At 47.2% G+C, this 14,684-nt stretch overlaps 1 protein-coding gene across 1 annotated transcript in view; it reads left to right on the plus strand.

The window, feature by feature from the left end:
- LOC135912235 (uncharacterized) overlaps positions 1-8,189 on the plus strand; it is a 79,398-nt gene extending 71,209 nt beyond the window's left edge. Inside the window, exon 6 of the mRNA XM_065444612.2 lies at positions 7,815-8,189. Coding sequence (XP_065300684.2) covers positions 7,815-8,189 — 375 coding nt within the window. The remainder of the gene's footprint in view (positions 1-7,814) is intronic.
- The last annotated feature ends 6,495 nt before the right edge of the window (positions 8,190-14,684 follow it).

A 14,684-nucleotide genomic window follows, 5' to 3' on the forward strand; every position in this document is an offset into this window, starting at 1 on the left:
CGCCAGCGCGATAGCAGTAGTACCCATTCCCCCGCTCTGCTCCATCGAGGCGAGCACGTGACGTAGCATTGCAGCCTATGGGAATTTAGGTGCTCTTTCGCTTCTACAGACGCTATCTTTCTAACTTAATTGGCCATTTGATTCTTTCGCATGAAAAAAGCCCCTGTATCACGGCAGTAGATGTTTTATTTAGGACAGCGATTATACTTCCCAAGAAACTAGAACTTGAGACTGACTCCAACCAAATAACTGAATTTTATTAGCCCGACGTTTCGGAGCCCATTCGGCTCCTTCTTCAGGGGGTTGTTCTTCGGGGGGTGGCGGTGTGCCGCTTTTAAAGCGTCTTTTTTAAAGAAAGGAGGGGGGGGGGAACACGGGAGGTGGGGAGACACTTCACAGACGGAAAGGTGGGGGGGAACAAAAGGAAAGGGGGGCTGTGTTGTTGACCGCTTCCATGGTGCTGGGATGACCGGTGCTGGGGGGAGTGTCTAATCAATTTCCCAACCAGACAGGCAATTCTGTCGAAATGTTTAGCTTCAAGTTCCCAAGAAACTGTTATCTGTCACAAAATTTAGTAACACTGAAGTGGCACCCCTCGCTACGTACACCACTTTCTTAATTTCATTTTTATATGGACATCGCATCGAGGCTAGGCAGGTGCCCAGCCAGGTCGAGGTGGGTGGGAGTAGGAAAACTAATGCTGTCATACCAAAAAATCTTCTAACATTGTGCTGCCGGTAGATGAGACTAGAGCTGTTCACGGGCTCGGGCCGGTCCGAAAGCCCGGACCCGGCCCGGCCCACGGGCCGGGCTCGGGCCATTTGGAGATTCTCATACTCGGGCTGGGGCCGCGCCCGGGCCAGGCTTTCTATGTCTCGGATGGACCGGTCGGGCTCCCCGATCTCTAATGCTAAACCTTATGCGAAATTACGCTTGTCATCTCGCATGTAGGTACAGCAGGGAGTGCAATGTACTTATTCATCAAAAATGGAATCTACAGGGACGTGAGAAAAGTGCAAACGCTAACAAAAGGCAAACAAAAGCCAGCGGTGGCTTGGAATGCTTTTTCGGTTCTACCAAGTACCGACGCTTCGGAAAAGCCGCCGCTTGCAGGCGCCTCCCAGTAAAAGGGCTGAGAAGGGAAGCGTTTGGGGAGAGAAGATAGTCTGTGTACGACGCACGTGGGGTCGCCTTTGCCACACATACTCCGGGCTCCGGGCCCTCCTCTCCCGACGACCTTGGCGAGGCGGCGCCCGCCGCACGGTAGCTTGTAGAGAGCGTGAGGAGGTATACGATCGCGTAAGAAAGCTCCTTGCGTCAATACCACGGGAGTACTCGTGAACTCTGCAAGAACAACCTCCCGCAAGAAAAGCCATGCATGGACTTCTTCAGCGAGTGGAGCGACGCAGCCAGCAACCAGACTGCTGAGCAAGACGAGCTGACCGATCACTTGGCCGCAGAATCGACACCGTGCTCGGAATCTGAACTCGCGCAGTTTCGGAAAAGCAAGGAAGCCACGTACCCAAAACTTGCTCTTCTTGCTAAGAGGCCATTAGCAATTCCGGCCCCCACTTCAAGCAGTGAACGAAACTTCAGTGCTGCCGGATTCATAATGCAGGAGCGCCGCACTTGCCTTAACCCTTCATCAATGGGCAAATTGTTGTTTTCGCACAATAGCTTTGAGTAACAATTCTGTGTGCGCGCTGCATCTGTATATAGTCACGATTTTGTGACATGGTATGCAAGAGTTCAACATTATAAGGTCACTTAAATAAAATGATTTTGCTGATAGTGTTTCTTATTGTGTCGGCGTCGCCTTATTGCATGACGGGCCGGGCCCGGGCCGGGCCTTAACCCGGCCTAAGGCCGGGTCGGCCGAACTCAGGCTTCTTTAGCGTCGGGCTGGACCGGGCCGCCTGTGGTAGTGTAGGGCCCGGGCCGGGCGCGGGCTCAGAATTGCGGCCCGTGCACAGCTCTTGATGAGACCTCTGACTTCATGTGGTTCCACACTGCACGTACCTGCACGACACCTTTGCTGAAGACCCAAGCATGTCTAGAGTGGATGTTCGACGTGCCAAGTTTCATTACCGATTATTAAAGAAATAATGTTTTGTTTGATGTATTCCTTACAGCCAAAGGCTAACTTGTTTGTATGCTTTGAGCCGGTCACCAATTCATTTTGAGAGAAAAGCGAAGAACGTACCACAATTCACTGTGCCCTAAATCGATGTTGTGTTCGTTAGTGAAATGGCGCAGCCCACCCACTCTAGGGTATCGCCCAAGAATGGGTGGTGAAAAGACTTCTTTTTGTTAAATATATATATATATATATATATATATATATATATATATATATATATATATATATATATATATATATATATAGGTGGTAAAGAGAAATTCTTCACGCTACCTTTCTAACCTAAAGAACTTGAGTGGTGCTACAACGTAAACACAACAAGTATTTAGTTCGGCCATTTTGTAGTAAACACTGATTGAGATCAGTCCACTGACCGAAACTGGTGAAATTAAATACTCGTTCCTTTTACCTTGTAGCACCGCTCAAGTTCTCTCTCTCTCTCTCTCTCTCTCTCTGTGCGTGTGTGAGTGTGAGTGTGAGTGTGCGTGCGTGCACGTGTGTGTGTGTGTGTGTGTGTGTGTGTGTGTGTGTGAGAGAGAGATTGCAGCCTTTCCTGCTCAAGAGCCTCAGAACCTATTGGGAGCACTTATCGGACGTGGAAATGACAAATAAACCACAGTGAGGGAATTGCCCCCCATTACTAAAATCCGACAAACCAAAGTCATCTTTTGCCGTCTTAGAATCGGGCACATGTATGGCACGCATGACATGATAGTACATGACCGGGGTAGTTGGAGATGTATGAGAGAGGCCTTTGCTCTGCAGTGGGCGTAACCAGGCTGATGATGATGACGGCACAAATTCTCCCCTGTTGACCGGTAATGAACCTCCTGTCTGTAGCAATTGTGGGGAGTCGCTGACTGTAATCCATGTTTTAATAGAGCGCAAGGTATTAGAACCTCAAAGAAAGAAAGAAATGCTTCCCCTCAGCATACAAATAATACGTTCCTCTACACCCAGCAATGTTCCTGGGCATGGAACCGCTTTTTGCCCAGAAGATAGGTTTAGGGTTTCTCTAAGATGCCAGAACATTGCGAGTTATCGACTTGTCACCATGTGTATACACAAGGTGATAAATTTTCATATGAATTGTTTATGAGATTCAGAGTTTTGCTGTAACAGTGTATGTAGCATGGCCGTAAACAGGCCTAACATCACACGCCGTAGCTTGTGTAAAATATAGAAGTACTAAAACAAGGACAATGACTATAGATGTGAGCTACGGTCATATATGTTTTTTTGTTGCGAAGGGTTGATGCAGTAATGCGTGTAGGTGAAATTATCACTGATGCCTCACAGGGCCCTTGAATGCAAGGGCTGGGAGCAACGTACTCTACGAAAATGCTACCGCAGCAGCAGCCTCTACGGAGAGGAGGTGCTACGTATGGCAGTCTTTGGCCATACTTGGCCCTTGCTCTATAAAACCCCATGCATCGTCAAGGTTTATAGCCTGACGTTATACATTTATGCTCATGAAAATATCGGAGACGAGGAAATCAGCGGGGGCAATTATATTTTTCTTTTTTTTTCATTTTGTGACGCCGCATTCAACGTTATGACTAGGTCGTAACACCGGTGTACGAAAATGAGCTAGGAGACGGGGCGGTCCGTCCGATGCCGTGACTGTTCCCCGTGGGATTTCACAGTGCGAGCCGCAACAGATCCAGCGCCGGGAACGTGACGTAATCACTTGGTCACGTGGCTTTGTGCTGCCATCGTACGACAACAATGGAGGGGCGGATTTTTCGCTTTATGGGGCGTATGAGGCTTTCGCCTTCAAGATGGGTTCCTAATTCGAGTGGCTGACCCCATCATCAGAAGATGCGGTCATTCCACTCTCGTCAGCGTCCCACAAGGCTTCCTTGCTCCATTATATAATACCTCAGCTCTCTGAGCCTTTGTTTTTGTTTTTTCTATGGCGCCTCTTTCTCGCGTGCCGCTAAAAGACTGTTTGCGTGCTTTCCATGATGGAACATTCTTCGAGGAAGCTTGAGGAGCGTCATCTCGGCAGAAGTTTGGAAAAGAGACTCTTGTCCACAATATTGCTAGCACCCACTTCAGCATTACGTGCCCCTGCAGGAGGCTTGACGCCATCATACTGCGGGCACACCACTCGTCCGTAGCGCTGAAAGAACCGGAATGAGGCGTTTCCTCTTTTTTGTTTTCTTTCGCAACGACGCCATCTGGCACTGAGCTGCGCAACATTCCAGATATGATCCCGCACAATACGCAGGGATTATACGGGGCGACATAACACGGGGGCATTTGGTGCTTCGCTTCGCCGCGAGATTGAGACTTCGAGCTATTTGGCGGCTCCTGCCTTTTCTTTCCTCTTCTTTTTGCGTTTTTAGTTATGCGGGGAAACACGAAAATGCTCGTAACCAGCCCTTTCGCTCGGAGCAACGTTCTTGGAATATTTCTTTCGTGCGTGTAAAAAATTGCGAGGTGCTGAGAAATTGCATGATACATTTTATTTAGACACAGTATACTCGCAGGCTTTCAAATTCAGGGCACGTACTTACAACTCCATAACTCCGCCACAAAAATAGGGGACGGGAATATTCATTCATTCATTCATTCATTCATTCATTTATTTAACTCAAGGACTCCGAATAAAAAAATTTACATGAGACGTTGGTCCAGTTATTTGCGGGTGAGTATTAAGTTAACTTAATTCAGCGTTGACAAGGTCACAGCATTTCCTAACCGAACTGAAGAAGCATATAAAACGGACAGCTCTCGCGCGTTCTGTATGCTTTAAGTTGCACAAAGCATCGGCTAACCATTCGTTTCGTCTACGCTGTATAGCTTTATTGCGAAGGTTTAACATGCATATACGGCCCACTTTAGACTCGCTATCAGTAGTACTTCACGGAATCAAACTGGGCTCTCCTGCACGCCGCCTTTCAAGACGTGGCATTCCCAGCAGGCCCAACGGAGTGGTAATTAAGAAAGCTTTACGCCTCCTTATCGCCTTTCTCAGAGACACCCGTTGCTAATAGCTGGACAGATGTGCTTGCGGAACAATTGCTGGCCAAGCACACCTGACTAATTGCACCTGCGGCTACTATACTAGCACCACTTGAGGTGTCTGTTTTGCAGCGAAGCTATATATCGATAGGGTTACAGGCATTTTAGTTCTCCGTGAACAGAACTATCATCGTCAATGGCTCATACCCTCGTTAGCATTCTTGCTCCCGTAAGCAAGCAAAAAATGCACTGGCTTATAGCACCATAAGGCAGAAGGCTACAAGCACTCGGCAAAGTGAAGCGAACCTTGCTTAACATATTTCTAATCACGCATACAACATACAGTACAGCATGCCGAAAACTGTCATCATCGATGGCTCGTACCCCCGTGAGCAATGGCTCATACCCCCGTAAGTAAGCAAATATTCAGTGAGCAACTGTCCCGTAAGGTTCATGGCTGCTCACTTTGCATGAATCAGCTGAGATTACGCTACTCCTGTTGCCGTTGTCGGTGATTTCAATGTGTATCTGTCAGTACCGAAAAGGAAGTTGTTTATGCGTTCCGTGTTGCAGAAATATCCCTTGCGATGCCACACCGATCCGGCCCAACCGGCCGCCCAGCGGTGTAGGTGCATCGATTTGACATTACCAAAAAAAGTGATTGCAGTTGCGAGTGAAATAATGACCAGTGATCAAGACAACAAATGAGTCTGCGCACCTTTCTTCAGGATGACCACCCATCAAGACAATACAGGAGTTTGTGCCTTTGTTCAAAATTATGTGCCACCTCCGTGTCGTGTGCTAGACAGCTTCACTGGTCAATCAAATTCAGAGAGTGGAATGGTCCATGAATTTTGCTATTGCTCCTTCGTAGTCGTTGTCGCTTTTGTCGATGCTATCATTGTTCATGATGTTGTCATTGTTGTCGATGCTCTTCTTGTGGTTGTTGTTGAATTAAGAGGAAGCTTTAGCTGGGGGACTCCGATCTACATACAAGGGAAAAGAGAAATCGGTTTTCTCGACAACTAACGCTGCAGGTTTGATGTTTGTTGCATTTAGCAGAAAAAGTAAAAATGTAGCGACTGTTGGTTGCGAATATGTGATTCAGGTCGCCGCTTTTGCAGTAAGAACTGGCAAGATTAGCGCATCTTCGGAAAACGAAATCGTCAAGCTTACAACTCAGTAACTCAACAAAGAACACCAGATATCATAATTCTGTAAAATGCACCTAATTATGCATGTACAGCAGCCAAAATTGACATATTATACATGGCTCTAAAGTAAACCACTAATATGTGAATAGAATTGGCGATCTTTGGCCATATCTCGCCCTCGCGCCAATGAAAACCATACATTCATTCATTCACCCCGCAGGGGCGTCTGCGTCAGCAGGCGTTTGGTGCGTTGCGTCACCACGGACCCGAGCACACGAGGGTTGGCCCCTCCCGCGTGTAGCCGTGCGCGGCTTAGCCGTGTCTGGGGAAAAGGGGATCCTGGGGGTTGAGACGATGCCGGGTGTTTGGACCTTTAAGGCCCCCCGGCGGAGGCAACACACCTCTTTGGCCTCGGCTTCACATAGACGGCACCTCCAGGCTGACCCACCTGGAGGAAATCGGCAGTCACCTTTTCCTGTCGTTCTCTTCAATCTTCGCCTTTCTCTCTCACTTTCAATCTTTCCTGTCTTCTCTTCGCTTCTTATCACTTCCAGACTTCCCGGTGGCGAGGGTTAACCTGGTGTAGTTATCCAACCTTGGGTATCGTATATTAGGTTATAGCGGCGATGCATGGCTGGCGTCTGCACGTATTTTCCCGACCTTGTAGCGTCCCCTTGTTGGGCTCGGTGGTGGGTGGCCACCATCGCCGCCGAATTTTCCAATTTTTTATGGCTGAAGCTTTTCCACTATTACCTGATCGCTCCCTGAAGAGGGGGCACACCGATGAACCTTTCAGTTTTTTTATGCAACCAAAAGAATCCTTCCCGAAATACCACGTCGTTCACAGTCAACACGAAACTAAGACTGTCCGTATGATATCACCTTTTCTTGTAGCGAAATCCCTCACTGAAGCAATAGGCCCAGGATATAAAGTAACAAAGATGGGAAGTGGTGATCTTCTTCTCGAAGTTCGCGACAAGCCACAGTACGACAGACTCTCAAAACTTGTAGCGTTTGGGGACATTCCCGTCTCAGTAGGCCCACACAGGACAATGAATACAGTGCGCGGGGTCATCTCGGAAGATGACCTTCTGGGACTTAGTGAAAGTGAATTACTAGAAGGATGGCAAGAACAGAACGTTGTCAAGGTGCAAAGAATTAAAATAAGAAGAGATGACAAAGAAATACCAACTAGGCACATTATCATAACTTTTGGAACCAGCATTCTTCCTGAATCAATCGAGACCGGTTACTGCAAGCTACGTGTCAGGCCATACATTCCAAACCCACGGCGATGTTTTAAGTGTCAACGTTTTGGGCACGGGTCCCAAACCTGCAGAGGGCGTGCTACATGTGCCAAGTGTAGCTCCGTCGAACACTCTTCTGACGTTTGCAGTTCAGCAACCCACTGTGCCAACTGTGAAGGAGACCACCCTGCTTACTCGCGATCCTGCCCTTCGTGGAAAAAAGAAAAACAAATAATAGAACTCAAGGTAAAACTAAATCTGACTTTCCCAGAGGCACGCAAACGTTTCCATTCCAACAATCAGACCAGTCCTTCTTACACCGAGGTGGCACGCCGGGGGGCAGCGCCACATCGTTCGGCGGCCGCCCAAGTCACTCGGAGAGTGACGGCGGTCACGCCATCCGCCCCCCTGACTGGAACAGCCAACGCTGTTCCGTCGCCCGCAAATGAGGGCCAGCAGACCTCCGGGCCTGTTGTACCCAGGGCCTCTGCTCACTCAGATCGGCCCACCACTCCCGCAAAAGTGCCTGCTCCGCGGGCACTATCCACCGCCTCAGACGAGGTGATGGATACAAGCACAAATCCGGCGTCTCTGACGCCCAAGGACCGGCGCAGCTCCCTCGAGCGCGCCGGGAAGAAAGAGAGAGCTCGCATCAAGGGGCCTGAAAAGGTCTCGTGAGCTTATATAATCTAAATTTCTTTGACACACAGTACAAAAGACATACATTATGGATACGCAGATAATACAATGGAACGTCAGGGGTTTACTCCACAACCTAGACGACATTAAGGAACTCCTAAATAACTATAATCCAAAGATGCTGTGTGTCCAAGAAACACATCTTAATTCTTCACACACGAACTTTCTCCGGCAATATGCCATATACCGAAAAGACCGCAACGACGCTTTTGCCTCGTCCGGCGGCGTGGCAATAATTGTAGATAAGAGTGTTGCTTGCCGACAATTACAACTTAAAACACCCCTAGAGGCAGTTGCAGTTCGTGCGATACTGTTTAATAAACTAGTAACGGTTGCCTCAGTATACATCCCTCCGAACTGCCATCTTTCAAAAACAGAATTCCAAAGCTTTATCAATGAACTGGTGGAACCTTATATTGTCGTCGGAGATTTCAATGCACACCACACCCTTTGGGGAGGTTGTCGTTGTGATGCCAGGGGACGCCTAGTAGAAAGCCTCCTCTTCACTACAGGTGCATGTTTGCTAAATAATAAAGAGCCTACATTCTATAGCATGGCAAACAAAACATTTTCATCGATCGATTTGAGTATTGCATCTGGTACACTCGTACCGTATCTAGAGTGGAACGTGCTTAAAAATCCATATGGCAGCGACCATTTTCCAATCGTCATAAAATCAACAAAACGTGATGAATGCTCTCCATATGTCCCCCACTGGAAAACCGAGTCAGCCGACTGGAAACGTTATAAAGAACTCACCTGCATGACTTGGGAAGACATCTCTGACCTTTCTATTGATGACGCCGTGGCATATCTGACAGCATTTATTGTTGATGCGGCGTCACTATGTATCCCTGAATCAAATAGATCGCTCTTCAAACGACGTGTTCCCTGGTGGAATGCGGAGTGCAAAGAAGCTCGTAAGAATCAAAATAAGGCGTGGAGTCACCTTCGCGAATCTCCAACTGCCGAGAATCTGATCAATTTCAAGAAAATAAAGTCACTAGGCAGAAGAACACGCCGCCGGGCCAAACGGGAAAGTTGGCAAAAATACATTAGTAGCATCAACTCATATACAGACGAGCGGAAAGCCTGGAATAGGGTCAACAGAATAAAAGGCCGCGAAACTCATCCTCTACCTTTGGTAAACACTCAAGGAGACACTATTGAGGACCAGGCTGATTCGCTAGGAGCACATTTTCAGTACATCTCCAGTTCATCTCATTACTCAGATACATTTCTAAGATATCAGCGACAAGCGGAACGGCAGCCTCTGAATCAGAGAGGAAATAAAAACGAATCTTACAACCGGCCATTTAACATGGTGGAATTTCAGGCTGCACTGAAGTGCTGCAACAGATCAGCTCCTGGAGGCGATCGAATAGTTTATGAGATGATCGAACACCTACACGCCGAAACACACAAAACACTACTATCACTCTTTAATTCCATATTCACCGCCAGTTATATTCCATCTGTCTGGAAGCAAGCAGTCGTAATTCCTATTCTCAAAGAGGGCAAGGATCCAACTTCGGTCAGTAGCTACAGGCCTATAGCCCTGACAAGCTGCCTATGCAAACTATTTGAGAAAATGGTAAATAGACGCCTAATTCATTATCTTGAAAGCAACACAATACTCGACCCCTTGCAGTGTGGTTTTAGGGAGGGTAGATCTACGACAGATCACCTTGTCCGTATGGAGGCGAATATCCGAGATGCGTTCGTGCACAAGCAGTTTTTATTAGCGGTATTTTTAGACATGGAAAAGGCATACGACACAGCCTGGCGTTTTGGAATTCTTCGTGATCTGGCTAGTATGGGTGTCAGAGGCAATCTGTTGAACCTGATCCAAAGCTACCTCTCTAATCGTACGTTCCGTGTGAGGATTGGTGAAGTGCTGTCTCGTCAGTTTACGCAGGAAACAGGTGTTCCACAAGGTGGTGTACTGAGCTGCACGCTCTTCATCGTAAAAATGAATTCCCTCTACAGCGTAATACCACGAACAATGTTTTATTCAGTGTATGTGGATGATGTACAGATAGGATTTAAATCATGCAACATTTCTATCTGTGAGCGACATATACAGCTTGGCCTAAACAAAATATCTAAGTGGGCTGACGAGAATGGATTCAAGTTAAACCCCCAAAAAAGCACATGCCTTCTATTTTCGAAAAAGAGAGGTATATTACCTGACCCTGCTATCTATCTTAATGGACAACGGCTATCTGTCAGCCACGAACATAAATTTTTAGGAATCATCTTAGACTCCAAACTAACATTTGTCCCTCACCTTAAATATCTGAGAGCGAGATGTCTGAAGACAATGAATTTGCTAAAGCTCTTGTCCCGCACATCTTGGGGAAGTGACAGGAGATGCCTTTTGAGCCTCTACAAAAGCCTTATACGGTCCCGTCTCGACTATGGAGCAATAGTATATAGCCCTGCTGCACCTAGTGCTTTAAAGATGCTAGATCCCGTTCACCACTTGGGTATACGCCTGGCTACAGGCGCTTTTAGGACAAGTCCCGTAGAAAGCCTGTATGTGGAGTGTAATGAATGGTCATTACATCTCCAAAGGACATACTTAACCTTTTCCTATGCTCTCAAGGTCAAATCAGATGTTCAGCATCCATGTCACTCACTTATTCATGAAGAGTCTACAGCCAGATTATTTCGTAACCGCCCAGCTATTAGACCTCCGTTGAGCCTTCGCTTGACAACACTGGCAGAAGAAACAGGTGTCTTAATCCCAGAGAATGTCCAAATGGCACCCACTCGCCTGCTCCCACCATGGGAATGGCAGACCATTGAATGTGACGTCTCCTTCGTAGAAATAACTAAGAGGGCACCAGAAGCACATATACAATTCCATTTTCGTGAACTTCAGGAGAAGTACTCCTGTACAGAATACTATACAGACGCTTCCAAATCCTCTAAAGGAGTTTCCTACGCAGCTCTGGGACCTTCATTTTCAGTATCCGGGGCACTAAATCCACACACAAGTATATTTACAGCTGAAGCCTACGCTATACTATCGGCTATTCAAAACATAAGGCTCACAAAACTTTCTAGGGCTATTGTGTTTACAGATTCATTGAGTGTAGTCAGAGCCCTACTTAGTCCAAGAAAATACAAGAACTCAGTTTTTAGTGAGCTGTACAGTCTGTTGTGCTCCCTATATATGTGCAATCAAGTGATTGTCATATGCTGGGTACCTGGCCACAAAGATATAAAAGGCAACGAAGCTGCTGACGAAAGCGCTAGGTCAGTAATTTTTAGTCATGCAGATTCAAATATCCCCATCCCTGCCACAGACCTAAAGCCCTTTCTACGCAGTAAATTGAGGAATCACTGGCAGGGCGAATGGGACACACAGGCAATGAATAAGCTTCACATAATAAAACCAAAACTGGGGAACTGGATGAATGGGAAAATAGTAAGGTACAAGGAAGTACTCCTTTGCCGTTTAAGGATAGGCCACACATACGGAACCCACTCTCATCTCTTGAATGGGGGCGATCCTCCAACCTGCGTTAAGTGTGGCAATAGTCTTACCGTCCTCCATGTTCTTATTCAGTGCCGTGCAATAGAAACAGACAGGAAAAAGTATTTCCCTGCTGCATACCGCGAGAACTTACCCCTTCACCCTGCATTTTTTCTTAGCGATGAACCTCTTTTTAATCTGCAAACAGTTTTAGAGTTTTTAGCCGAAACGGACACCCTGAAAATCATTTGGCCAGGCAACTTTTAGCACACGACTAACAGCCCTGCTTTTCAAGGGCTCTCTTGAAACTCTGTTGTCAATGTTCAGTTTTATTACATCATGTTTTAACGAAAGCCGATTGCCATAGCCCACATCACATCCTAGTTACCGTCATTATTTTAGCACCTATGTATTCTACTCCACTTACAGCGGAAGTTTTTAGGCCCTTTTACAGCCATATCTCATTTACCATGATGAGATCATTGTGCACGTCATCCACAACACATCGTTAACATTACCACCTGTCATGGCGCTCTTTGGCCAAACCTGGCCCTTGCGCCATAAAACACTACACATCATCAACATTCATTCATTCAATATGTGAATAGAACACTTGTGAAACTATTGGGAAATTTTTTATGGAAGTCTTGTAAACGGTGTAACGAACTCACGTAAGATTTTGAATTCCATATGAAATTTGTCCTCTTTGGATGCTCTAACGGATGCAGTTTACAAACCTGCGATATCTGTTCCTGGTGCACAGCTGCGGATTCGTGAACTTCGTTCTTCTGTCTTTTTTCAAGCTTACGAATTTTAGAAGACTCCTTTTAATAAATGCAAGCCCTAAATCGAAATTCCGCTTCACAGAGTCACAGAATTTACCTGTCTCTCTCAATAGAAACTCATTTCGGCAAAAATTGGACCCGTGGTTGTCTCGAAAAAAAATCGCTTCTGCGTTTTACATGCATCTGAATAGGCGGCATCGGAGTTGGGCCTAAAGCCTCCCCTTAGGAATAATTGCTATGCTTGCTTAATTGAAGAGGAAGACGAAGTGCTTCTCTTGCGGAACACATCTCGCCCGTCTCTGTGCTTTTCTGGACTTCTCACTGCACCTGTGGGGTCTACCGCCCCCTCCATCGCGGTGATGGATGTGCAACACCCCGAGGATCCTCCCGGTTCCCGTTCACCCGCGGACATCGGTTCGAGGAAGCGAGGAAATACATCGAGTGGTAGCAAGGACACAGAGCTGTACTCCGCATCAGGTGACGAGTCCTCGGAAGACAGCTTTCGACTTGTCCAGTACCGCAAGGCCAAACGAAGAATTATCAACTCATCTTCGGCGTCCAGCTCGAACACTGTGAAAACAGCGTCTCAACGATGGCCTCACTCCATCCTGTTTGTGCCACAGAACGCTACCGACAACCTGCGCGTCCTCAACAGGCAAGCACTCTCCGTGTACCTCGAAAACACTGTGCCAAACGAGATTAAGGATGTCAGGATAAACACTAGGCGAAACATCCTGGCAATTGATGTGATGAACCCGAGCGCCCTGACCATACTACAACATGTAACGCAGCTTGGAAACATCAAGGTCCGATCCATCATGCCAACGAATGGTGCCACAATAACAGGAGTCATCTATGACATTGACAATGAAATTCCTAATGCAGACCTCCCAGTTCTTATAAAACCAGCAAGTGAACGCAACGTCATTGTGCATGTTTGTCGCCTCGGCAACATACGCTGTGTGAGACTAACGTTCAAAGGCGACTGCCTTCCACCCTACGTGAAGGTCGGCCACTTTCGCCATCAGGTTCGGCCATTTATTCCAAGACCAATGCAATGCTACAATTGTCAGAAGATAGGCCATGTGAACGGTGTCTGCAGAAATTCGGGCGTGTGCCCTCGATGTGCCGAACCCCACTCAGAAGACAACTGCAGCGCAATCAAGTTGAAGTGTCCTAACTGTCAGGGTGATCACTGCGCCTCCTCCAAAGAGCGTCCCCAGATCAAGAAAGAGATCACCATTCTTAAACAAATGGTGAGAGACAACTCTACCCACAAAGAGGCTGCTGTGAAAGTACGGCGAAGACGACGTCACCGTCGAAGGTCTTCACGACGGAAAACATCAAGTTTTCAGGAACAGTCAACTCGTCAAGCAGCATCACCAGCGAAAGTTTCCAGCCCTCCGAACACCGATGTTGGAAGGGAGAAAACTGCCAGATCTCTCTCCACAAAGGAATGGCCGCCACTTCCACGTACACGACCGCCAGAGGAGCCGCAGCAGAAGCCGCCCCCAGTGCAGCAAGGTGCTGTATCCGAGGAGTCGCGGAACACAGATGAGCAAGTGATAGCACTTATTAGGCCTTTAATGAATGCCATTCGCGTGCTGCTAAGCAACATGCACACACCGTCTGCCAGAAGTGCGCTTCAAGTACTGGACGCTCTGAGTCCGGTGCTTGCAACCCTTGAGTAGATCATGGCTCCACAGCCACGGTCTTTTAGGGAAGAGGTCCGACAAGCAGCTATTTTCCAGTGGAATGCGCGCGGACTCAGAGCGCGCCTTTCGGATTTCCGTCGCTTCGTGTACGCCAATATGTTTCCCATTATCGTCATTTGCGAGCCGAACTTAACGAATACAATCAGGCTTTCTGGATATGAATTATTTATGTCGTCAACTGTTTATGAAAACAGTAAGGTTTTGGTGTGTATTCGCCGTGACCTCACCTACACTCGTCAGCCTGTACCACCTAATGACAATAATCAATATATATGCCTAAACGTAAGGAAAAAGAATTTGGCCTTTACTTTTGTGGGCGCCTACCTATCTCCGTCAAGTCGATTTGATTACAAAAGACTGCAAGACATCCTTTCCTCAACCTCCAATCCCTGGGTCATCATTGGAGATTTCAACGCCCATCATACACTCTGGGGCAGTCCGATGATCAACGCAAGAGGCAGAGCTCTGGTATCTTTCGCCTCCAGTAATG

Source organism: Dermacentor albipictus, unplaced genomic scaffold (assembly GCF_038994185.2).
Source record: "Dermacentor albipictus isolate Rhodes 1998 colony unplaced genomic scaffold, USDA_Dalb.pri_finalv2 scaffold_52, whole genome shotgun sequence".
Taxonomy (NCBI): Eukaryota; Metazoa; Arthropoda; class Arachnida; order Ixodida; family Ixodidae; genus Dermacentor; species Dermacentor albipictus.